Source organism: Coniophora puteana (assembly GCF_000271625.1).
Source record: "Coniophora puteana RWD-64-598 SS2 unplaced genomic scaffold CONPUscaffold_3, whole genome shotgun sequence".
NCBI classification, from domain to species: Eukaryota; Fungi; Basidiomycota; class Agaricomycetes; order Boletales; family Coniophoraceae; genus Coniophora; species Coniophora puteana.
The window spans coordinates 3039836-3063395 of record NW_006913055.1 but is presented as its reverse complement, the minus strand read 5'-3'; the positions used below and the strand labels follow the sequence as shown (position 1 = coordinate 3063395).

The window sequence follows — 23560 nt, the reverse complement described above, 5'->3', positions numbered from 1 at the left end:
CAGATGCACTACTGCTCATCCCTCCATGTCCGACCGCCGCACCACACGCGCTGCTGCTCGCACCAATCCTAGCCAGGGTGAAGCTACCACTCAAGCAAAGGTACAAGCTCCAGCAAAGGTACAAGCTCCGACGAAGAAAAGACGGTCCCGCAAAGAAGTTGAGGAGGAAGCTCAGCAGCATGCTGAAGAGCAAGCCACACGTGAGGAAGAAGCAAAGGACAAGGTTGCCGCCATAGAAGCCAGCATGCAGCGGAAGCAGGTCGCCAAAGAGAAGCCGAAGCCGAAGCCGAAGCCACGGTCAAAGCCGGCAACGACGGAGACAACAGCGTCAGGTCAAGTTGGAAGCTTGCTGGTCGTCAACAAACCTGGCTCAGCGTCACTGGCAGCTACTCCAACTGGCGCTGACGCGCCTGCTGACGAACTTCAGGTTGATGCTACAGAAGGTGAGGTTTAGCTATCTGACTGTATGCTTTCGTCGCCACTAACCTTACACAACGACAGTTAACCATGGGCGCAAGGTGAGAAAGACAAGAGAAGAGCGAGCGACAACTCGCAAGGACATTGAAGCCAGACGCGGGCAGCACACCGGAGAAAACAAGGCAGCTGACCATCAGAAGTCGACCAAGAATGGCAATGTGAAGCCTGCCAGCATCATGTGAGTCCCGCCTCCATAACTCTTTCTCACCGACTGCCACCATCATTGATATATTCTGACAACCGTCTCACCATGCTACTCCAACTCTCCGAACTTACTCTACACTGGCGCAACCTCGCGCTCGAATACTACAGCCAGCCAAGGACCTTTCAGCTCAAGACCATTCCCCGCGTCGCCAGCTGGACTGCCCATGTCCCTGCCGACGCTCGGTCTGGGCTCAGTACTTCGCATTCTCATTTCATGACCTCTACCTCCAGCAAGACAACTGTTACAGCCACCACCTCCATATCAAGAGCAAGGTCTAAGTCCACCACATCCAACTCCGCCCCAACATCAAAGAAGGGCCAGCCCATCACTCAGGAGCCAGCCCACGATGACGCTGAAGAGGTTCCCAACATTCGCGATGATGACGACTCTGGCGATGTCCAACACGAGCAAAAGTTCATTGCGGCTCAGAGCGGCAGAGCCCGGGATGTGAGTTTTTATTCTATGGTATTGCTATGTTCGCTATCTGACAGAGGTTTAGAATGTAGTTGTCTCCATCAGCTGGCGTTCCCCCACTCCAGACCTTGGTCCACCTTTCACGCAACGCGAGCCGCTCCAGCCCCAGTCTGGATCCCTCAAGAGAACCCTCACCGAGGCTCTTGCCTCCGAGCCTGAAGATGATGAGGTAAGCATATCCGTGGTTCGAGTTTGAGAGCTATCACTAACTCTCCTGTCAGGCTCTTTCGAAAGAGGAGCCGTATTTTGAAGAGTCTCCCATCGTCTCGGAAAAAGTCGGAGGACAAGATGTCGAGGACGAGGACGAAGACGAGGACGTCAAGTCCAATGCCGAAGAAGATATGGATCACCTCAACGAGATTGGCTACAAAAGCGACAACATGGTTGAGGACGGCGATGAAGAGAAGATGAGTACTGGTGAAGTTGACGTCGGGGTGGACGAGAACGAACCACAAGTTGAAGACATGGACAAGGACAGGTCCGGGAATGGGCAAGACGAACCTCAGGATATAGAGGCCGCCAGCCAGGAGGAGCGCGGTGACGATGCGATGGATTTGCAGACCAATGAACAGGACAGCAACAACCTGGACGACGACGCCATGGAACCCGACCAGGATGTCCAGGCTATAGAATTGCCCTCGCCCAAGGAAATCCCGGCTCTGCGGAAGCTTGAGAGCCTTCCGCGCACGACTCATTCAGTACGTAGTCCGTTAAATTTACTTCAGATATTACTAATTGTTGTCCTTCAGATGCACGCGAGGGCGTCCGAGGCGCAGGAGCGCCCTCAGAAACGCACAAAGGTTATGGCCAAGGTTGTCGGCTCCACCACCCAGCGGGCCCCCTCGTCCAAGCCAACATCCTCACGTCGACCAGTTTCCCACCGGGCGGTCAGTGCGTCAACGACTCCTGATGCCGCTGACGCTGTCAAGGTCAACGCGCCCAGCAAGGGCAAGAAGTATTGTATGGATGATCTGCCATCTGGTGCTCGAGACGAGCGAAAGTTCTCTGGCGGCTTCATCCCCACTGTCTGCATGTACTACGGAGCCCAGGATTACGACGCCGTCTGGAAGGACGATGGCCTCCCGGAATTGCTGAAGAAGATCTGGCGCGTTATTTATGGCGCTGAAGTTCCTCCTGAATATCTTCCGGCGGTCATCAGTCTCGTACGTCGTGATATTTTACTTCTACTCCTGTAATTATCCTGATGCTTTTTGGACTTATAGACTCTCGATCGGCTATACCTTTGGCGGAACAACTTCAGCTCTACTGCTGTTTCTGCCCTTCTTTTCGTCTTCGCAGGCAGCAACATCATCGAGGAGGAGGAGCGCCTCAACTACTCGAAGGAGCTGCATGCTCAGAACGCATTCATCTACGAGAAGTTCGAGGACAGGCATCCCCTCAGCACCTTCCTGGGCTCGTACTTCCTCATGGTACTCTCGTGCCATTTCCAGGCTATCCAGGGCTTCGTCCGCATCTCCGCCTTGGCCAACGTTCACGAGCCGGATTATATTCCGTACAGGGCTGCTGCACTAGCCGCCGCAGCTGTGAGTCTCACGTTTTCCTAATCTGATCATAAATAATTGATATATTTGTAGTGCTGCCGAGCACTTGAGATGAACGTCGAGGGCAAGCTTGGGAACGTTGGTGGCGCGCTCGAACACACAATCCGTTCGGGATGCTCTGCGAACAGCGAAGGGTTCAGCAAGGCGAAGAAGTTCATGACCCAGGCCAATGCCGCGAGGAAGCCGCCAAAGAAGGGTAAGAAGACTGTGGCCAAGGGCAAGGGCAAGAAGAAGCAGGCCAACACCGGAAGCAACGCTGGCGACAGCGACGACGTTGCCGAGGCCCAAGCACCTGCCTCTCAAGCACCCGACGCTTCTCAAACCCCCGACGCCCCCGCCCCCGCCACCCCGCTCCCCTTTTCGAAGGACCACTACGGCAAGCTGGTCAAGAAGTTCTACCAGTACGCTGTCGGGATGGGTGAGGAGCGCATCATTGATGCCTTCGCGGCTTCCGGTGAGGTCATCCAACACGATGATTCGGAGAGCGAGGAATCCGAAGCTGACGGCACCGAGGGTCCGTCTGACGACGATTTCCTCGTGCTCAACTGTATGTATCGTCTTTTTACTGTCTGCACAAGCGTTGATTGTCATCTTTTGCAGGATCCATGAGCCAATTCCGCGTGGAGCGCTTCCCTGTCCTTCTATCTTGATGTCTTATCTGCACTTTTCTTCTCTTCCATGACTGCTTATCGAACTTTTGCAACACCTTACAACATATAGAGTCTCTTTACAGACCTTATAATCATCATAGACAGCTCTAGTGACACTCTTAGACACTCTTGGTTGTACTTATTAGGCCTTATAATACGATTTTCTCCCCTCTCCGGACCACGCGATGACGATGAAGGCTTGAATAAGATCCCCTCAGGTTACTCACAAGTATGCTTAAGTTACTCATAAGGCTACTCGCATCAGGCAGAACAGCTTGCCCTGTTACACGATAAGGCTAATTGTATTTCAAAAAAGTCACGGAAAAGGGGAAGGGAAGTGCATGCGTCTCTTATTCCAAGTAGGTTCAGTCCAGATCACAAGCCGGCGTCAACTTATTAATGGCCTCCGCGCTTATTCGGGACCTTTTGAGCCGCGTCTCGCGATAAGTGGCCGAATAAGGAAGGTGCAGAAATCCTGATGCATTTTGCTCTGATTCTGGGCAATTTTTAATTCGTCGCATGACACTCCCTTGAAAAGCTACGCATTCTCAACCGGGTGGAAAGCAAACTCGGAAATACTAATACCTCCTTGGGCCCTGAAAAAATCTGAGTCTAGCTTCTTATCTTCAAAGTGTGCGACTTCTTTGGTTTCATGGAGTCGCACCTCGTTTTCTTTGACCTCCCCTAATGTTTCACCCACGCAGCTCCGTCTCTCATGAGCACTAGCTAAGCAAGGGAGCCCGGAATACCTCAGAAAGGTGTTGATACAGCGATTATTGCAATACCCCAGCACCACTTCGACGCACTTGCAAGCAACTTGCAAGTTGTGAATTGTCTCCCCGTTAGATCTCAGGGGCTCTCGGCGCTACCGATATTCTTGGCAAGGTTTCGCGTGATAACAAATATTAGTCCTATTCATGCTGGAAGCTTCCAGCTTTATGTGACTGTACCAAGGGTCGCCCCCGCAGTTTCTCGCTTCTTCAAGAATCTACGCGGCTATTTCCGAGGGGACTTGCTATGTGGGGCTTATCGACTTTTCTGTCTTGCGTCTAGCTCTACAGAGTCGCCGCTGATAGCGATTCACCCACCACCACACATTCACGATGTATCGCATGCTGCATGCTGAAGGAATTCAAGGGAGTGTCAATGAGGTGTGTTCGTCATTCCGTGACTTAAGATCCTTGTATATATATTGAGGAACCACTCGCGTAGCTCACCGACAGATTGTCCACGTCCATGTCTTTCACCGACAGACTTCCACTTGAAATGCTATCAAAGATTTTCTTGGAATCCCTCGAGTCAAACATCGCATTTCTTAATCGTGACTTCGTACCATCCAAACAAGAGCTTGCTCGGCCGCTCATCTTGGCTGCGGTGTGCAAAGGATGGCGAGAAGCTGCGCTCTCTACTCCTCAGCTATGGAGACACATCCATATTACCGGGTCAAACCCGTCTGGCCAGCGCATTGTGCAAACGGCGACAAGAGCCGGGTCCCTTCCCTTATATCTCTCTATCTACCTGAGAGACAGTGGGATTTTCTCTCGATATGACATCTTCAACACGGATATCACAAGGAAAATAAAGGGGTTAGATCTCTCTATCGGAAAGGCATACTCAACTCGCGATCACTTTCGAGAGGCGAGGAAGAGCCGACCGCCGGTCAGTGCCGCATGGCTGGAGGGATTTCCTAATTTGCAGCGCCTATTTCTGGGGTTGTCCATACGGGTGGATGATCCGGATTCTTCAGGTTTCTGGATGCACCTCACCCACATACACGTCCAGATCCAGGGGGACGGCGACACCGAAAGCAAGAATGTTACCGGGCTCCGCCTGCCTCATCTCACATCCCTCATCATTGAATCAAACAATCGCATCGACATTGAAATACCCACGCTTTTGCTTAATCTCCCAAGTCTTGTGGAGCTATGTGCGCCAATTGCTGGACCCGACCTCTGGTCTGATTTCTCTGCCCCTGACGAAGATCACATCCATCATACCCATCATAATCTCAAACGTGTGTGCATCGACGTCCTCTACGGCAGCAGTTTCTTCGACGTCGCTATACTTCCCTCTCTAAGAGATCTTACGGTTTCGGCAGCAAGCCCTGCCAGCATCAGAAACGTAATAGATTTGCTAGAACGCTCCAAATGCTGCCTCCGCCGCCTCGCCATCATATCATCCGACTTCAATGTGTGCCATGGAGACAGCGACAGTGATGCTATTGACATGGGCGACGCAGATTCCGCGTCATACAACTGGGACACGGTTTGGGAAGAAGAAGAAGGCGACATTTGCTTTGACAAAGAAGGGTACGATCGAGCCTGCCAACGGATCGAAGACGAACCGAAGGAGTACGACGTTTATTACGACGGTGAAGACGACCATTTCAATCGCTATGTTCCCCGTGACAGAAGTGAGACCTTCATTGATCCCGATCGCTTTGAGTATAGCGAGTATCACTACGGCGAAAAGCTGGTGGGACTCGGGAGGCTGATGAAGCAGAGGTTCGATATCCCGATCGTGGAGTACTCGCCTTCGGTGTCAAGGACTGGTTTATTCGAAGACATCAAGGCGCGTTGGTACGAACATGAAGGGCAGTGAAGAGCGTACTTGATAAAATGTTGCGATTTGACCTGTATTTGTACGATAATTGTTTTGAACAGATCTAACTAACGTTAAGTCGCTAGTAGTATGTAACGCTTCAATGAGGACACCGGGGGAGTCGGACTACCGCTACATGTTATCTCGAAGCTTACTACTGTAGTAACATGGAGGGACGTTGATTCAGGTCACCAGGTGTCAATGTTATCTCAATATGATGACGTTTGGTGAGCTTATGGACTCTCTGCGCACAGCCTACACACAGCCATTCCTATAATGATCATAATGATTAATCACCACTGCTAGGTCGCTTGCACAGGTGCCCGACCGAGACGGACCGGCATGTTCCGTGGAGGCAGGTCAAGTTAGCCGCCCAATGGTTCCGAACCTCACTCTTTTCCCGCTCGTTCGGACCCGTCCAGACTTCGTCAGGGTAAAGTCGCCTACGACATGCCACGCCCCATAGAGGAGATTCATACCATAGCACGTCAGCTCTTCGCTCGTACCAACTACCTTCCAAGCTGACTTGTGCTTGGACCAGCTTCCGGCTCTCTTCGCCCATGCAAACGTATGTCTATCAGTACATGCACAGCATTGTGGATTTTCTGTTCCTGTACGTTCTGACGCCCTATTCCCACACAGAATGCATCCCGGTCGCGCTTCAAACCCTTCATGGGCACCAATTTCAACGCTTCTTCACCCAGAGACCGACATGAAATCCACAAAACCCTTCGCCATATAGGCGGTGCCATTCACGAACTGGACAGCCTAATTGGCGAGCTGGCGGCGTGTCGAGACAGGCTCGCTCGTTCACAGGACGAGTACAGGCGGTTCGTGTCCGTTCTTGGACGTCTTCCCATTGAGCTGCTCTCCCGCATCTTTGAACACCTCGTGCCTGACCTATCTGCTGGTGGGGCGCACTTCACGAGGGGGAGGAGATCCGGATTTCCGCCCGAAGGGAGAAAGGCCAAGCTGAACGTGGCACAGGTCTGCCAGCGCTGGCGCAGCGTTGCACTCAGTGTCACCCCGAGGTTATGGAACGTCATCTACATGCGGTGGGATACGGATTCGTTTGGCACCAGTCGTCACTCCAATCCCGCCAGCCCCGAGTCCAATCTTGCGCAGAAGCTTGATCCAAAGCTCGCTCTCCTACAAAGGTGTGGTGCATATCCGGTGTACCTCTGCGTCGACGTGTTGGTGCATCACGGACTTAAGCAAATGTTCGCTGATGCGCACGGCACAAGCTCGCGTGAGCTGCCGGCCTTCACGGACGCATGCGCGAATGGGTACCTGGCGGATTTCCAGATGCAGTGCCGCGCCCTCGAGATCAACTCGCACCATTTCGTGCGCCACGATGCCATCGAGCCGTGGCTCGCTGGATTTTCTAATCTCGAATACTTGTCCCTGTTCGACTGGAGCTTCCGCTTCCCGCTTGACACCACTCAGAACGGGCCATACCGCAACCTGACGCATCTCCACGTCGTGTTTCACGACGGCGAAAACGCGACCCGGTTTGTCAAACACAAGTGGGACCGCATCAAATGCCTCGTCCTCGCGAGTAACGGGCTATCGGTCGACGTCGCACGGCTATTCGACAACTTCCCCTCGCTCGAGGAGTTCTTCCTCGACGATCCCGCGCTCGACATCTCCCCCACCCGCCGCACGTACAGCACCATCCATGACGGCTGTGCTTTCCATCCCAAACTCCGCACGCTCAGCCTCGCCGTTTCGCCACACGAGTCGATGGACGGGGACGGCAGCAGCATCGCCTCCGACCCGAACCAGAAACAGGACTTCCTCTGCCGCACGCTCAACCTTCCGGCATTAACGGAGCTTCTCGTGCAGATGCCCTCGCCCAATGATGTCACCTGGCTGCTGTCGTTCCTCGACAGGTCCGGTTGTGCACTTGAGCGGCTGGTATTTCTGAACCCATTCTTGATACCGCGGTGGGAAGATATTGTGGAGATGGTGCGCGATGAGATGGGGATTCCATGTGTAGAAGTGGAGAAGGATTGGGGGACAGCGCCGGCGTTTGTGCAGTGTAAGAGCAGATGGTATCAGCAGATGTAGTGTTTGGTTGACTCTTCGCATCGTTACGCACAACTGTGTATGGCGCTAGCGCTACCTCAATACCCTGCGTGTACCTGCATATTCGACGCGCTAGAAAAAATATGAGTGTTGTAATACCTACGCTTTTTCTGATTAATAATACAAGCTGACCGAGCATATACCGCAGTACCTGAATCTAGGCATTGCACTTACCATACTTTCCGCCGCCACTTTCACGATGCTTGCTTTGAGCCATCCTAAAGTACCTCAGTATGCAGTGTAGTCCCTTCCAATCCCCTGTGCATCTTTTGGTGACTATTCAAGGTTTTGGCTCTTCACTGGGCCTACAAGGGCGAGGATGCAAAGTACAATGAGTCCAATATGGACGAGGAGATTGGGGTAAAGTGGTGTCACGCTGGAACAAGCGCTAGGCCTATAGGCCAAGCGAATACGAACGACCTGTAAGCATCAGGGTTCTTTTATACAGGTCATACACCGCTGATACATCGATACCCGTTGTGACAGTGTGTCAGTTGAGGCTTTGAGGTCGGGATGGACGCCGAGCGCGATCAGGATGGGCCAGGCACGAAGAGACTACAGGCGTACCGCCACCCATATCTCACGGTCATTCATCAAAGAAGGTGCGGGCCGACATCCGAATGACGACAGGCTCGCCAAAATCGTTGACTCCGAATAATTATTCAGAGCTGAGGTCACGCTATCTGATTACTCTTACCCTCTTTCCCTTGCTTGCTCATCCCAGGCATTCGGCCTTTCCCTCTCTGTGAGGGCGTTACCCACCCCGTCATTGCGCTTTATAAGCCACACCAGCCCTCATCGATCCCTCGCCGACCTCCCTCTGACTCGCATCACCTCCCGCTCAGAAGGTCTAAAATCAATTGAAAAAAATGTCAAGCGTTCCATCACAGCACTTCCTCTCACTTCCCCGTCCCGACATCGTAGTCGGGCCACCAACTGGTGTACCAGATACCTCCACCACCGCTGCCCATGATTTCGATATTCACGGTCGGACAGGCTTCATGCCTCCCGATGAACCCACCCAGCAGCTACCGATCGAGTACGCTGTTTGGGAGTGCTTACTAGAAGAAGCTATCGCATTGCCTTTGCAGCGCGGTACCAAGGAAGATATCACAGACGACGAGGTAGTGGCGAACGAGCGATGGCGTGCACAAGTGCGCGAGGTGCGTTCATCTGTTCCCTATGTTCATCTCCATCCATGCTCATCTACATGGACGGACTACCAGATGCCCGTTCTATCGCATGAGCTCCTCGTTGGATCTGAGCATCTCCTCCGGCGCGGTCATCATACCCTCGCTTTCCTCCTCCACTTCTACGTCAACTCGCTTCCTCCTACGACTCCCATTGCCATTCCCCGATCGCTTGCCCTCCCCATGCTTAGAGTCTCGGAAGACCTGCAGCTTCCGCCTGTCCTTACCTATTCTGACAACGTGTTGTACAACTGGCGCCTGACGGAAGAGCCAGCCCAAGAAACCGCCAATGCCCATGCCAGATCTCGCTCAGACGACTACAACCCATTCGGGCTTGTACCCGCCGACGAAGATGCCTTCTTCCTCTCAGCGGCCGACGACAATCCCTTCGGCCTAGTTTCCTCGGACCCTATTGAACCCGGATCTCCTTTACCGTCCTCATCTTCTACTTCCGTCCCGCGTCTCCCTACCCCCTCCACCGTGACCTCCATCCACACATTTAGCGGCACCCACTCCGAAGTCGTATTCTACCTGGCCTCGCAGCGTACAGAACTCCTCGGCGCACGCGCGCTCTCGCTCATGCAAAGCACGCTGGACGAACTCTTCCTCTCTGACGCGCTCGCCTTCCGCCGCATCACTCGCTACCTCTCCCTCCTCTCCGATGTCATTGCCGACATGTCCGGCGCGATCCAGGGCGTACGGGATGGATGCGATCCGCGCGAGTTCTACGAGGAGATAAGGCCGTGGTTCCATGGCCAGCAGCCCGGACGGGAGTGGGTGTGGGAGCTGAGCGATGAGGAGAGGGAGACGATCGAGATCTCGAAGGATCTGAAGGGTCCGAGTGCGGGGCAGAGCGCGCTCATCCATGCGCTGGATGTCTTCCTGGGTCTCGATAACTGCGCGCATAGGGAGCGGAAGGAAGGTAGCGCTGATGAGAAGAACGATCCTGGCGCTCTCCTGCGCGACATGCAGAAGTACATGCCCCGCCACCACCGTGCGTTCTTGCGTCACCTTTCCGCATCGCCACGTCCGCTCCGGGACGCTGTGGAGGCGCGTGTTGAGACAGTTCGCTTGGCACATGATACTTCGGATGAGGAGAAGAAGGACGCAGAGGAGCTCTTGGATGCGTACAACGACGCCGTGTCAGCCGTCAAGGCCATGCGCGACGCGCACATCCGCATCGTCGCGACATACATCATTGGGCCAGCTGCCCGTGCTCGGGAGCGTGCCCAGGCCCGCGAGGAGGGACGAGTAGAGGGTGCGGCGAGCCGTGTAGATACCACGGCGCAGGAAAATGGCAAGCTCAGGGGTACGGGCGGGACGGACCTCGTTCGGTTCCTCAAGGGTGTGCGGGATCAGACTGCGCGGGCGGTCATTGCAGGAGAGAAGCGGTGATAGAGAATTGTGTTATTTTTATCAGGTATTTAGGCTTTGTGACATATGCATACATCAGACGGAAATTCCCAACTCATGATGAAACGCGGGATGACGATGCGTGTAGTTCTGTGATGTGATTGGAGGGTCTCACTCAGCTCTCAAGCTCAAGTCCTCGGGCTAGGGGGAACAAATTGATGATTTGTCACCTACTTCCCGTCGATGGCCCTGACAAGGTCTGAGTCGGTCTCGCACGACGCGGCGGCGAATCCTTCGGATTACACAATTCGCACATAGCTACGAGGGATAACAGCAAGCCTGAACTTCTAGATAACGATCCGTACACGATAAAACATCTCTTATTGTCTATGACGTTCTAGGAGATGCTTCTCTGATGCTCATAGGGTTTAATTTCCAGAGATGCAAGAAGAAGTCACCCCCGTATTTTTTAACTTAGAGGAACTCGTTATGACAGCCTAGGGGCGGACACGTATCTATCACTAAATATCAAAGGTCGGGAGAATTATTGAACGTCCGAACGTTCTATTTGGAAACACTGACATTTTTATGTTGTCCTCGACTAAGAGGCATTATAGGTCGCATGGTAACATCGTTTGACCGAGGAGGCCGATAAGTCTCTTTCGGCATATGCCGGCGGAGCTCCAAACTACCCTCTCTTGGTCTCCGATAAACGTTTAAACCCCGCTCCATTTACACCAACTCAAAAACGCCCGACATGCGCTCGGGCCTCGAGTACCGAGTTCCGCCTTGTTCCACCACTACCTCAGGAGCCTCCAGAGTGCAATCAGTCCGATCGCTTAATCTATAAGTGCATCAACTTTCTCAAGAACAGAGTGGGATCACCGTCAATGCCGGTTCTATGCCTTACTCAGAAACATCTTCAGTGACCTGACCGCGTGCATTGAGTTCATAACTCACTGCGACAATCAGGTTCAGCAAAATCCCTCACTGGTGAGAGCTGCATATGTTAAACCATACCTTGGCTCCCAATGAGGAGTGGTTCGCTGAGTGGTAAACCGATAAGATGGGCACTCAATGACTCATCTGCACATTAGTTTGAAACACGCGGCTAGACCGTGGCTTTTTGGTTTGCGCACAGCTTTGCTTTGCGTATTGCAAGGGATCACCACGTATACTTGATCTTCTTCATCTCAAACTGACAGCGGTCTCCGGGAGCTTGCCATAGCCTATCGGCAATATTTTCTGGATGGAAGAGCCCTGGATGCATGTGAGTCCACTCTGCTTCTTTACGCCAATTGCTACCAACGTAACTACCTCACAGCCTTCTTGAACCCAAACTATGAATAGTTCTGATCAATGAATGTACGCATACATGCGAAAATTGTTGAGAGCGCGATCGAATGGGAAGTGATGGATCAAACTTTGTGGAACCGTGACCCGGAGTTACTTGTTCTAGCTCTTGTCCCTCTCCATTGTAGGCAATCGACGAACTTGGTCAAGCAGAAACGCGAGGCTATAACGCGGACTCACAACAGCCTTTCCCCCTTGGGATCGCCTCGTTCCTTCGCCCTTTGCTACACCTTCGCAGGGAGCACGTTCCGTCCAGGCCTGCTACATCGATTCGCCCAAAGGATTCGCCATGGCTCAAACGATCGCTGAACTCATGTACGCGTATCATTGACGTACAACGCATCCTCTTCGCTGATATGGATCGTATAGCCAAGGCCCGTTCTTCATCGGGGTGATGATCAATATCCTACTCCTCGGAGTTCTACTTCTTCAAGTGTACCTCTACTTCTCCAGCTACAAGAAGTATGTTCTATGCCACTCTGCATCATACAATCCTGACGCCTAATTTAGGGACAAATTTTGGATGAAATTCTTTGTACGCTCCCCATCGTGCCATTTTGTCTACGTGTGTCTCATCCCCCGTCCAAGATCTGGGTTCTCTTCATTATGGACATAGTCAACACGGTGTTCTTGGTGATCTATGTCTATGGCCGACTAATCGTTGATTTTGGTGAGCCAACAATGTTAAGCAATCGAAGCGTTCTTAACATCCTATTCCGCGTACAGGCAATGAGACGACCATAGCGACCGAGAATTGGGGTATGTGCTTACGCTCCACCGTTGCTAGTATCCCGTATTGACGTGGAACAGTCTTTTCGATAGGTGCATTGCCCACTATACGAGCGCCTCGGCATGGGCTAACCAAATACGCTGCTTAGATCCTATCTCAGCAGTGGGTTCATATTCAAATCGCTATGAATCTAAGACCGGTGCTAACCCAAAGTCGTCACGGCAGGGCATCATCACGGCAATGGTACAATGTTTCTTTGCGTGGCGCGTCAAGGTCATCACGAATAACATATGGGGTGTCCTAGCCATTTGCATATGTGCTCTCGGCAACTTCAGTACGCAAACACCGTACTTATTTAGCGATTGCTCTGACTTAACGTCCGCTTGTTAATTGGCACGTAGCCGGCGCGCTTGCATCGTGCATTTATAGCACTTTCCGCACCAGCTTCCTCGAATTTCAGACGTTCGAAAACGTCGTCATTGTCTGGTTGGCAGCTTCGGCGCTTGGAGACATCATTATTGCCACCGTTCTGGTCAAGCATTTGGTGCGTGACACGACATTGACACACCGTGAGCCGCCAAGGCTGAATCTGGTTTGAAACACAGCGTTCTCTCCGGACGGGATTCGCCGCCACCGACGATATTGTAAACAAGGTGATCAGACGTATGTCGCATTTCCATCATCTCGGGGATTCAGCATCTGACAATGATTCCATCAACCACGGACCCGCGCAGTCACTCTGCAGACCGGTCTTCTAACGGCGATCTGTGCGTCTATCAACTTGATCATATTTTGTGCCGATGTAAGTCCTTTATCAACGGATACATGGAATATGCTGAATGTTAGAACATTGGTTGCGTCATAGACTTCCGGGGTGTGAGTATTAAGCTTCGTGTCCACACGAGCGAAATTGACCTGGAGACAGTTACTTGATCTTCAACATCCCACTTCCGAAACTCTACACAAATTCGCTTATGTCTAGCCTCAACTCGCGTAAAGGCGGTGGATTTGATTCATCTCAGCGTTCTGGCAGTGCGCAGATGCTGTCCGGCGGGCGGGTAAGCCATCACCGACGTTTTGCAAATGCTCTTACACAGGCTGACCATGAATCATGATCTGATGCGCAGGCCGGCCAGGCCCAGTCAGGTCCCCAGGTTTGTGTTCACCGTCTTTTCCCAGCCTCACATGGTGGGTGCTTCGAGAAGCTCAGAAAGCTAAATTTACACACAGGTGGTCGTGAGCGTGGAGTCGCATGAGCTGAAAGAGGTCAGCAGTCCAGCCGCGGCGGACATCAAACACGGTCGTGGCTCGGACGAGGCGATCGCGCCTTTCGGCGGTGTCGCCAGTGGGTACAGCGTCCACCCGTTTGCGAATCCTCAGGGTGGGCAGCAATGGAACACAGGGAAACCGGCAGGGTTTGGAGATAGTGTAGCGGTATAACTCGTATTACCAGGTTTTGAGGATGACTTTGTACAGAATTTTACCCAAGACCCGAGTTCGTTCGTTCCTTCAAACATGTTTTACTTTGGAATGAGAGGCCTTTGTATTTTACCCTCGGGGCATACCAAAGAGCATTTTGACCACGAAGGATGTATGATGCAGTACTTCTGATAGGAGGGTAAAAATGCTAATAGAACTCGTTTTCCTTTGGCCTTCGACAAGAGGTAAGAGGGATTTCTACACAACATGGTTTGCGAGTTTATCAACGCTTAGCGTCAGCATGGATTGGAGTAGCGAAAGTGAGCCCCTCCGTCATCGCAAAACAGAAGCCTGTCAGACGTTGTTCGCTTCTGCGCAGATACCACATAGATGCGTTCTTCAAGGGACAGGTCAAATTCTTCCATCGCCTGTTCAGAGATTAATACTACATTAGTGAGTGAACCACATGATGATATTCGCTTTCTCTATGAGCCTGCTCCGTGAGCACCCACTGCAACAATACAACCATCTCCTGCTTTGAGTTTTATTGGTTTTAATTAACCATGTGAGGGCTGTTTCAAGTCGACTTGAGCAGTGGGGACAGTTACTGTGGGGTTGACTGGCACCCGAGACCATGAAAGTGACATCGTTGTGCCGACGGTACTTTTCAAACTCCGCCTATCCGTGAGAACGTGGAAATTCAGGCGAGGTAGAAAGCTTGATTGATCGTGTTGCTTTACCTCACGCTCATCCCCTACTCACATCTAACATCTCCTCTCTTACGACAAGGCACCCTGCCCAAGACTTAATCGCGTCCTCTGATACCGTGTGAGCGGCTCATGGTACCTCCGGCTCTGTCCCGGACCGCAACACCAACGACGTGATAGTTTTATCTCAAGGTGAGCGATCACGAGGTCTTTGGTGCACCACCCACCACATGTTGAAGAGCTATCCATAGGCCTGACATACTGAAGAGTGCTTTGAGGGAGATCATATGCGGAGGAAATGCACTCTCGGAACCGATGTCGGCTCAGCTATCATCCTTGCTTTGCCACGAGCCCGTTCTGGCATTGAGCGCGCTCAGTGGCAAAGCGAAGATGGCAGAGAGCACGTACACTCGCACATCAAGCGGAAAGAGTTCGGGATACTCACGCCCTTGTCAACGGAAGTGTCTCCGGTATCAACGACCGGTGTCCACAATCTAGTGATCTCGTGTTGAGGCAGCGAGCTTCTTCAGGACCGCCGGGCCGCAAGGCTCCTTCTCAGTTTGTCTGTACGTACTCATTCTTTCACGGGCTGCGCAACACTTGACGAGACCCATAGTCACAGGGTGACCCTACTACCAATCGACGCACTGAATCCCTGCGTGCCGACGCTTCTTGACCATAATCAGCAGTATGCTCGCGCGGCTACCGCTGAATAGCATGCATGCATATAACCTGCACAAAGCTGGTATCTTCGCTCCCCCGCGTCGTCCTTCCCAATGGCAAAAAGCTTCGTGATGTTCGCGATTTTACCCGCGCTTGCAGTCCTCGCTGCCACAGGGGCTCAGGCGCCGAACTCCACTTCTGGACGTAAGTCTGCAATCGATCAGTTGTTCGGCGTCCCACTGAAGCAGGCTTGCTACGTAGTCGTCCAAAAGAAATACGAATACCTACCTCTGGGTGCTATCAAACCAGCAGGATGGCTGTACGATCAGGTAAGTACTAACTCATGGGCACGTTATCGGCCATGTCGTCTCATCAACTTTTACGCGAAGGTGATGGTCCAGACGAACGGACTCGGTGGGAACGAAATGAACTTTTACGACTAGTACGGGACAATTTCTCCTCGTTTGCGGATGGGCTTAACCTATTCTTCAGCGTCAATGACACAGATTGGCTCAATGGAACTTCATACTACTCCGACCTCGAAGAAGGTACGTGATTAGTCACTGGTTTATAACTGTAACGCTTACTCCTCTTTACCTGTAGCCGCAAGTTATTGGTTTGTGGGTCCCTTTTTTCGCTTGTTTGATTGAGAGCTGAACAACTGACTTGTTAGAACGGCATCGTACCAAACAGTATCATAATCGACTCGGCTGAGCTACAAGAGCAAACTAGGTCGTTCATGGACTTCGTATTCGCCAATCAGGATTCATCGGGCTGGATCGGACCTGAAGTCTTCGATCTCACCAAGCCTCGCTATCTTTGGGGAAGGTATGTTTCGATTTCAAGTGTTCCAGCCTCTGTAAGGTTCATGCTTACGGACCGCAGATACCTATTCCTATTCGGCGTGATCCAGTTGATCGAATATGACCCATCCATTGCCGATAGTGCCATCCCTCAGATTTGGAAGTTCGTTGAGCTCGCGCACACAATGTTGCAAAACAACGAAGGGATGGACATTTGGGGCCAGACGCGGTGGGGCGACTTCGTGATGGTGCTCGAGTGGCTGTATGAGCACTACCCCAACGACAACGAGGATCTGCTCGTTGACACCATGTCCCTACTTAAGGCGAACGGTACCAGATGGGACGAGGTGCTCTCTCAGTCGGTCTTCCCCACGGTGGCAGTCGAGAACTTGCCGAATCCGTTCAATAACCCACTCGTATGGCATGGCGTGAATATGGCTGAGGGCTTGAAGTCCGGAGCGGCGGCATACCGTTATACGCACAACGAGACTTGTAAGCCTTTCATCATTCATGCATTCACTGCTTTACGGAAGGACATATTTAGTGTTGGATCTCATGAGCAACGGATGGGACCTGCTCTTCGAATACCATGGACGTCCGTCGGGTATCTTCGCAGCTGACGAGCACCTCGCTGGTTTACAAGCTATACGAGGGTAACTTTTTTGCTCGTGTCTTGCTCTTCCTTTGGCTAACTATCCCAACCCCTTCCTGGCAGCACTGAACTTTGCGTCATAGTGGTAAGCTCATGAAGGTCAGCGGAGTTATGGTGTACTGAGCGTACCCCTTATACAGGAAACCATGTTTACGTGAGCGCGTTAATCGCTTAATCGCGATGTGTGCATCGGGGCTAATATTGCATAGCGGATCCTACCTCTTCCAAGTCAGCGGCGATACCAAATTCGCTGACCGAGTAAGTTCGATTTTGTCTCAGTCAATACTGTGTGCTTATGGCATCCAGGCCGAACGGATTGCATATAATGCTCTTCCCGCCCAACTGACTGGAAGTAAGTATCAGAATATATTAGCTGGGTATGTTGCCGACGTTATACGCAGCGATGTGGTCGCGGCAGTATCTGCAAGAGCAAAACCAAGTTGCTGCTCGAAACATGACCGAGTAAGACAACCTTATGTGCGATGGTTTTCACACTAATGACATTGTTCAGCAACCCCTTCCCCTCGGACGGTCCTTACTCCAACGTGTTTGGACTTGAGCCCAACTATCCGTACGTTAGTGCCATTTTTCGCCTTCTCGTGCTGAACGAGCTTGTCTTTCAGCTGCTGCACTGTCAATCACCCTCAAGGCTACCCCAAGTTTGTCACGAATGCGTTCGTTACGACACCTGACAAGTCTTCGCTTGTTCACGTCTATCTGGGACCGTTTGCAACTCAAACTACACTCGCGAATAGTACGTATGTTCGCTGTTCTCGGATTACATACCCCTCTGACGAATATTTGTCTCGTACATTAGACAACAACGTTAACGTCTCTGTGGATACGATGTACCCGTTCGCGGATACGCTTACGACTACGATAAACGCCGACCAGGCGTTCACGTACTACGTACGGGTACCCAGCTGGGTGCCGAATGCTACGATTGCAGTCAATGGAGGAAACCCTGAAGCGGTTTCGCCCCAGAATGGTTTGCAGTCTATTCAAGTTGGTGCCGGGACAACCACGTTGGTAATGGACGTCACACCAGAAATCACTTTGGGTGTGTCTTTATCTTGAGCCGCCGTTATGACGTCACTGAAGAATCATTTCAGAACAACGGCCCGAGAACTCAATTGCTGTTCATCGAGGCCCATTGCACTACGCTTTCGATATCTCACGCAACTACACCGTTTTGAAACAAAACGCGATGCAGCCGCTCGCCGTTGACCTTCAGTTCCTTTATACGGACACCTGGGAGTACGCCATCGACCCTGACACCATCACGTTCAACTACGATCCTCCCGCCAACGGCACTCTACCATCACCCATCTACGACCATGAGCTGCCCCCAATGAGCATGACCGTCACAGCGTGCCAGATCACGTGGGGACTCGGCGGTGAGACATTTGCTGACAGCCCACCGGAGAATGCAACGTGCTCAGGGAGCCCCATGAACATTACGCTCTGGCCGTATGGAGCGACGAAGCTACGCATTGGGGAGTTCCCGACGTTCAAGGCGAATGACTGAAACTTCGAGCCGCCGCCGCAAGTATGTAGGGCAAAGAAAGGGTTACTATAAGGTATAGGTGTACTTGAAGATGAGTAAGCTTGTATTGTCGCAATGTATTGTGTCATTGCCCCTGTTTCACGCTGCAGCGAACGTCACAATCGTTGATATACTGTCAATCGTCACAGTGGGAGTTTATCTCGTCACAGTGAGAGCTGAGCATACGATCTTAGCTATAGTTCTTCCAAAAACATTGCGAGGAATTACCATCTTTGCGTTAGTACGCGTCCAACCAGACCCAGGCCCAAGAATGCGATCGGAAGGAACTTGCGATGTCAACCGTCCTTACCTTCAAAAAGGTTCCGACCATGCTTAAGGAGCTAAACGATCCTCCTCGCTGTCGCCATATCGCGATTTCGTCCTCGCTTTCCTGTAGACCATATTTCATTCGCCTCTTCGTTCGCCCATATCGCGCATTCCACTCTCGCTCCGTTCGGCAACCTACCGCCAATGTCGACTACTACTGACCAGTTTGACATTCATACACATACCGGTTTTATGCCTCCGGAGGCCCCTTTGCGTCGTCTTTCTGTTTACCTGACGCAGTATGAAGCTTGGGAAGTGATCCTAGATGATGCTATTGGTTTGCGTCTCCAGCTTGGGTCCAAGGAAGACTTGACGAGCGCGGAGGTCACAGCGAGTGCTCGTTGGCGAGCGCGGCTAGAAAAGGTGAGTCGTGGCTCTGAAAGCTTTAGGGCGCTAGTGGTGACAGTGACGGTGTATAGATGCCTGTTCTATCTGGAGAACCTCTCATGTCTTCAGAGCACTTCCTGCGACGAGCACATCATGTCCTCGCTTATCTCCTCCATTTCTATGTCAATTCCTTGCCACCTTCCACCCCTGTCATCATTCCTCATTCCATATCTCTGCCCATCCTTTCCGTATCCTGCAAAATGGACCTTCCGCCAGTCTTGACCTACTCGGACAACGTTCTGTATAACTGGCATGTCTCGGAAACGGAACCCCCTAAGGGCGGATTGTCCAAAGGCGTCATCGCCGGCCCGGCGGAGAGTATGCTGGGCCCAAGCTCGGCCGATAAAGACGCTTTCGGCTTCTATTCCCCGAAGTTCCCGACCGTCGACAGGGTCACGGTACTCCAGACGTTCACGTCCACTCGGTCCGAAGAGGTCTTCTACCTCGCCTCGCAGCGTGTCGAGCTCGCCGGAGCACGCGCTCTTGCGCTCATGGAGACCGTTCTGGACGAGCTGTTCCTTTCCGACGACCTCGCGTTCAGGCGAATCACGTCATACCTGGATTCGCTGGCTTCTGTGATCGCCGAGATGCAGCAAGCGCTCGAGAGCCTCAAGGACGGCTGCGAACCCGAGGTCTTTTATGGTGAAGTGCGAGGTTGGTTCTTCGGAGAGAAAGAGGGGAACCCATGGGTCTGGGAAGGAGCAGAGGAAGCCGGGTTTGAGAAGCCTACCAAGACAAAGGGGCCGAGTGCGGGACAGAGCACAGTCATACATGCCTTGGACATCTTCCTCGGTCTCGGAAACTGTGTCGCAACTCGGGACGGCGATGCGAGCGCGAACGGAGGCGAAGCCTCGTATCGCAGTCCCGGCTCTCTACTCCGCGATATGCAGGCTTACATGCCAGAGCGCCACCGCGCTCTTCTTATCCACCTTTCTGTCACTCCTCGTCAGCTTCGGGCGGCTATCGATGGACGAGTGGCTTCGTCTCGCGCTATGTCTTCGGACGATTGGGATTCTGAAAGCCTCGACACGGACACGCAAGCGCTGCTTGATGCGTACAACGCTTCGGTAGCTGCTGTGCGTTCGCTGCGCGACGGCCATATTCGAATTGTGGCTGCGTACATCGTATCGCCTGCCGCGAATGAGCGTACCCGATTGACAGAGAAAGGTTCAGCGAAGGACGATGTGACTGAACTGGAGACACCAGTGGACATTGGCAAGGCATCAAGAACAGCTGCTCAGCATGCGGTGAAGGAGGCAAGAGAATTGAAAGGAACAGGGGGAACGGACCTTGTTAGATTTCTGAAAGGCGTGCGCGACCAGACGGCTCATGCAGCACTAATTTAGGCTGAGATATTTTACGATATGCTTTAAAGCTCAGACTTTTGGAGCATCAAATAAAACATACTTGTGATGTGGGATTTTTCAACGGTTGTTCCTAATAGCTGCGACAGCCAAATAAGAACGTTGACTACGTTAAGCTTCTTATTGCCTTTTGTAACAAGACTGCACCAAAGACGGTTCCCATCTGGAGTAGACACGAGGCGTTGACGAAGTGTCGCTGCCGCCGACAAGGTACATCATATGAGCAGTTACCGTAATCACTATGGTCGTAATTTTATACTTCAGAGATCGTCACGCACTATAGTACTATATCGACGGATCAAAGCATACGATATACACATGAAACACGAGTTCACGTTGACCAACCGTCCACATCATACCATCTCTCCTTAGCCTCTTGATATATCCGACTCTCCCCTAGGCTAAAGCTGAACTCCACCGATGGAATGCCAAATTCCTCTCGTACTATATCGCCGGCGTGGCGAATTGAACTATCCTCGGTGTGCGCGAAAACGTCTCTCTCCTCCGAGAAGTTGACGAAGGTGAGGCTGGACAGGGAGCAACCCGATCGCATGAGGAAGCGGCTCACAAAGCCGAGGTCCCCTGACGGCGGGGCAGTAAGGACGAGGTCGCGAAGCGAGGGAATGGTCAAAGAATCAAGTAACCTCAAAGGTCCCTCCGGGTTAAATTCTTCTGGAGGATCGCAGCGGGGTCCTGTGACGAGAGCGAACGACCGCAATGTCCTTGCCGTGATCTTATCGTCGACCTGTCCGAATTCTGTCTGCCAGGTTGCGAGGAAGAGCTCGAGCAGGTTGGGAAAGTTGCGGAAGAGGAATTGCACGTAGACGGCGCTCCAGCATGTTGAGTGTGTCGTGTCCAGAGTCAGAGAAGTGACGTTTTCCCATGTGCGATACCGTAAGAATCCATCCAAATCTAGTCTGTTTTTAACGTGCACGTGAAGGTGCGTTAAACGATCGAAGAAGTCGCCAAGGCCGACGACACCGTGGAGAGCCACGAGTCTCGCAAGCTCGACGTTATGAAGAGAAAGTCGTGTGATGGAGCTGAACTGAGATATCCAATGAGAGAGCGGTATTACATGTACCTGCCGCGACAGGACATCGATTCCCCTGATAGTGTCGTACGTCGGATTAGGCACCTGAAAATATTCATAGCTGTCCTGTTCCAGGTTTAACATGCCTAAGTTCGATACATCAAGGGTGACAAACATAGGCAGTTGCCCCGCCCTCTTCAGTGGCTCGTAAGGACAAGGAATGTCCTTATAGGACAAGAATTCACCCTGGAGTACGATGCCGACCATATTCCATAGCTTCGGGGTGTTGATGGCAATGTCTCGCCACTTGCTACAGACCTGAGCGACATTTAGGGAGCCGCTAGGACCAGTTACTACAGATAATGAATGAGGGAGGACGGGTAGGAGGCCCGTATTATGATGTGGTATGACGGACGTTTGAGATAGGGAGAAGATCTCGCTCAAGAGCTCGACGGGAATCCTGGGTACAGAGGAAACCAAGCGAGAATGGTAACCTAGAGAATCCTCTAAGACGTTGATCAGGCGCGATACCTCTGAAAATATTGCTTTTGCGTCTTCAACCATTGACGACAGCGTGTCCACAATTGCTCGAACCTGACATGTCTCTGATGCTGTCGTGACACTGTGGTTCATCCTTGCGTACGGAGTAAACGGAGTATGAACAGTGGCCTGCATTACGTTATGATCCCAAGAAGGTACGACTATATGATACGAGACGTACCGTGACCTCAAGAGCAAGCGTTGGGAGCTGATTTGTTATAGCATGTTCAAGGTGGTGAGAAAACGCAAGCGCAGCGGCTACTTACGAGATTGCCAATCACGTGCAGAGTCGCACTGGATTCACTCTTGAAGGGCATGATTCCGTCTCTGGAGTTGAATGCGAGGTGTAGTTAGACTAACAAAACTTTGCAAAGACGCGATCAATATGTTGGGCGACAAGAGAGACGAGCCTGTTGGAAGTTGCTGAATGCTGTGGTGGTGGGCAACGCCCGCCAGCAGCGCGTAGCGCTTACATAAGCAAAAATCCTCGAATCCGCGGCACACCTCACGTCGCCGCTGCTCAGTCCTTGTTCTGTCTCAAACCAGCCTCAATACCAACGTTTTCGGCGCTGAATATATTTAAGGTAAAGTAATATTATAAGTTGAGTCTCTAAGATGATACTAACATTATATTAGCTTTGATCAACCGTCAAAGTCATGACTCCGGTTCGACAGGTGTTTGATCACTGTTATCTTGACCTTGGTACTGCTGAGCGACATTCCAGACCACTTCGAGTAGCTGAGCCCTCGTACGTCGGCCTGCATAAGGCCCAGTGGAAACGTGCTGTGCTCAGATGGGTGGGAATCCGGGCGGATTGGTGAATCGAAGCATATCTCGTGGTGCTTCTTTGATGCACCGATACACACCAATGCGAACCGATGGCTGGACTGTTCACCGATTTTTTCACTTCAGGCCCCCCCTTTAACTAGTCTCTTGGACATAATTAGTAGTTGTTAAAACCTGTCTAAGAGACCCTTTACCTGTGGATAGTCCATGATTCCATGGATCATAGTGGCTGTAACTGTGGGATAGTGGGCCAATATATGCCACCATATACAATGTTGTCCGTGGACGCAACATGTACATGAGATGGTGTGGTCCATGGATAAAGGCTCAACTGAGAGCTCATGGACAGAAACAGTGGTATCAGGGGTCTCCTTGCCAATGGTGCACAGGTGCTATTGCAGATCTTGGGACATTCGGAGGGACATAGACAGTAGCACTAGCCCTGTTGTCAAGGCAGAGCACAATGAGGACATGTTACTGGCCCAGAGGGGTGCTGAAGTATGGGAGTGACTCCCTTAAAAGGGTGCTACATCAGAAGCCAAAGGGGGGCATGATGCATGGTCTGCATGGTTGTATGCTCTCCATGCTTGTATGCTCCCTGTGCTGCTATGCTCTCCCTGCTGGTACACTTTGCATGCTTGTACACTCTCCG

General features: G+C 52.0%; 7 protein-coding genes across 7 annotated transcripts; 6 read left to right on the top strand and 1 right to left on the bottom strand.

Moving 5' to 3' along the window:
- Positions 1-25: 25 nt before the first annotated feature.
- CONPUDRAFT_151573 (uncharacterized protein) lies at positions 26-659 on the top strand (the record flags this gene model as incomplete). Its single annotated transcript, XM_007768034.1, has 2 exons — positions 26-443; positions 502-659. 2 exons carry the CDS (start codon positions 26-28, stop codon positions 657-659), a joined length of 576 nt encoding a protein of 191 aa, XP_007766224.1.
- Positions 660-727: 68 nt separating this feature from the next.
- Positions 728-6080, top strand: CONPUDRAFT_163646 (uncharacterized protein; the record flags this gene model as incomplete). The annotated part of the gene is made up of 7 exons (XM_007768033.1): positions 728-1129; positions 1182-1325; positions 1378-1854; positions 1906-2319; positions 2380-2700; positions 2752-3265; positions 5116-6080. The coding sequence occupies 7 exons, from the start codon at positions 728-730 to the stop codon at positions 5967-5969; spliced, it is 3126 nt and encodes a 1041-aa protein (XP_007766223.1). The 3' UTR covers positions 5970-6080.
- Positions 6081-8351: 2271 nt separating this feature from the next.
- On the top strand, positions 8352-10711 carry CONPUDRAFT_135912 (Indoleamine 2,3-dioxygenase). Its single transcript, XM_007768032.1, has 4 exons — positions 8352-8479; positions 8544-8659; positions 8724-9220; positions 9284-10711. The coding sequence occupies exons 3-4, from the start codon at positions 8927-8929 to the stop codon at positions 10640-10642; spliced, it is 1653 nt and encodes a 550-aa protein (XP_007766222.1). The 5' UTR covers positions 8352-8479; positions 8544-8659; positions 8724-8926; the 3' UTR covers positions 10643-10711.
- Positions 10712-11438: 727 nt separating this feature from the next.
- Positions 11439-14264, top strand: CONPUDRAFT_100731 (uncharacterized protein). The gene is made up of 18 exons (XM_007768031.1): positions 11439-11475; positions 11527-11593; positions 11698-11870; positions 11925-12268; positions 12323-12415; positions 12464-12488; positions 12542-12623; positions 12680-12712; positions 12764-12775; positions 12832-12845; positions 12909-13017; positions 13085-13227; positions 13289-13346; positions 13418-13485; positions 13549-13559; positions 13609-13741; positions 13811-13837; positions 13914-14264. Exons 4-18 carry the CDS (start codon positions 12243-12245, stop codon positions 14121-14123), a joined length of 1044 nt encoding a protein of 347 aa, XP_007766221.1. The 5' UTR covers positions 11439-11475; positions 11527-11593; positions 11698-11870; positions 11925-12242; the 3' UTR covers positions 14124-14264.
- A 1745-nt stretch (positions 14265-16009) lies between these two features.
- CONPUDRAFT_120534 (uncharacterized protein) lies at positions 16010-18568 on the top strand. Its single transcript, XM_007768030.1, has 14 exons — positions 16010-16020; positions 16076-16092; positions 16166-16300; positions 16358-16767; positions 16820-16928; positions 16991-17012; positions 17068-17081; positions 17137-17185; positions 17234-17279; positions 17329-17389; positions 17439-17498; positions 17551-17681; positions 17745-17987; positions 18040-18568. Exons 3-14 carry the CDS (start codon positions 16212-16214, stop codon positions 18453-18455), a joined length of 1650 nt encoding a protein of 549 aa, XP_007766220.1. The 5' UTR covers positions 16010-16020; positions 16076-16092; positions 16166-16211; the 3' UTR covers positions 18456-18568.
- A 195-nt stretch (positions 18569-18763) lies between these two features.
- On the top strand, positions 18764-20601 carry CONPUDRAFT_135908 (Indoleamine 2,3-dioxygenase). Its single transcript, XM_007768029.1, has 2 exons — positions 18764-19163; positions 19220-20601. Exons 1-2 carry the CDS (start codon positions 18945-18947, stop codon positions 20531-20533), a joined length of 1533 nt encoding a protein of 510 aa, XP_007766219.1. The 5' UTR covers positions 18764-18944; the 3' UTR covers positions 20534-20601.
- A 281-nt stretch (positions 20602-20882) lies between these two features.
- On the bottom strand, positions 20883-22438 carry CONPUDRAFT_151567 (uncharacterized protein; the record flags this gene model as incomplete). The annotated part of the gene is made up of 3 exons (XM_007768028.1): positions 20883-22250; positions 22303-22329; positions 22388-22438. 3 exons carry the CDS (start codon positions 22436-22438, stop codon positions 20883-20885), a joined length of 1446 nt encoding a protein of 481 aa, XP_007766218.1.
- Between the last annotated feature and the right edge of the window lie 1122 nt (positions 22439-23560).

Bases quoted from the DNA above. Each gene is read 5' to 3' on its own strand.
- CONPUDRAFT_135912 (XM_007768032.1), top strand. From the start codon at position 8,927: ATGTCAAGCGTTCCATCACAGCACTTCCTCTCACTTCCCCGTCCCGAC. The intron at 9,221-9,283 runs GTGCGTTCATCT...ACGGACTACCAG, and splicing joins GGCGTGCACAAGTGCGCGAG to ATGCCCGTTCTATCGCATGA.
- CONPUDRAFT_100731 (XM_007768031.1), top strand. From the start codon at position 12,243: ATGGCTCAAACGATCGCTGAACTCAT. The intron at 13,228-13,288 runs GTGCGTGACACG...TTTGAAACACAG, and splicing joins CCGTTCTGGTCAAGCATTTG to CGTTCTCTCCGGACGGGATT. The intron at 13,742-13,810 runs GTAAGCCATCAC...TCTGATGCGCAG, and splicing joins AGATGCTGTCCGGCGGGCGG to GCCGGCCAGGCCCAGTCAGG.
- CONPUDRAFT_120534 (XM_007768030.1), top strand. From the start codon at position 16,212: ATGGACTTCGTATTCGCCAATCAGGATTCATCGGGCTGGATCGGACCT. The intron at 16,301-16,357 runs GTATGTTTCGAT...TACGGACCGCAG, and splicing joins CCTCGCTATCTTTGGGGAAG to ATACCTATTCCTATTCGGCG. The intron at 17,988-18,039 runs GTGTGTCTTTAT...GAATCATTTCAG, and splicing joins CACACCAGAAATCACTTTGG to AACAACGGCCCGAGAACTCA.
- CONPUDRAFT_135908 (XM_007768029.1), top strand. From the start codon at position 18,945: ATGTCGACTACTACTGACCAGTTTGACATTCATACACATACCGGTTTT. The intron at 19,164-19,219 runs GTGAGTCGTGGC...GACGGTGTATAG, and splicing joins GGCGAGCGCGGCTAGAAAAG to ATGCCTGTTCTATCTGGAGA.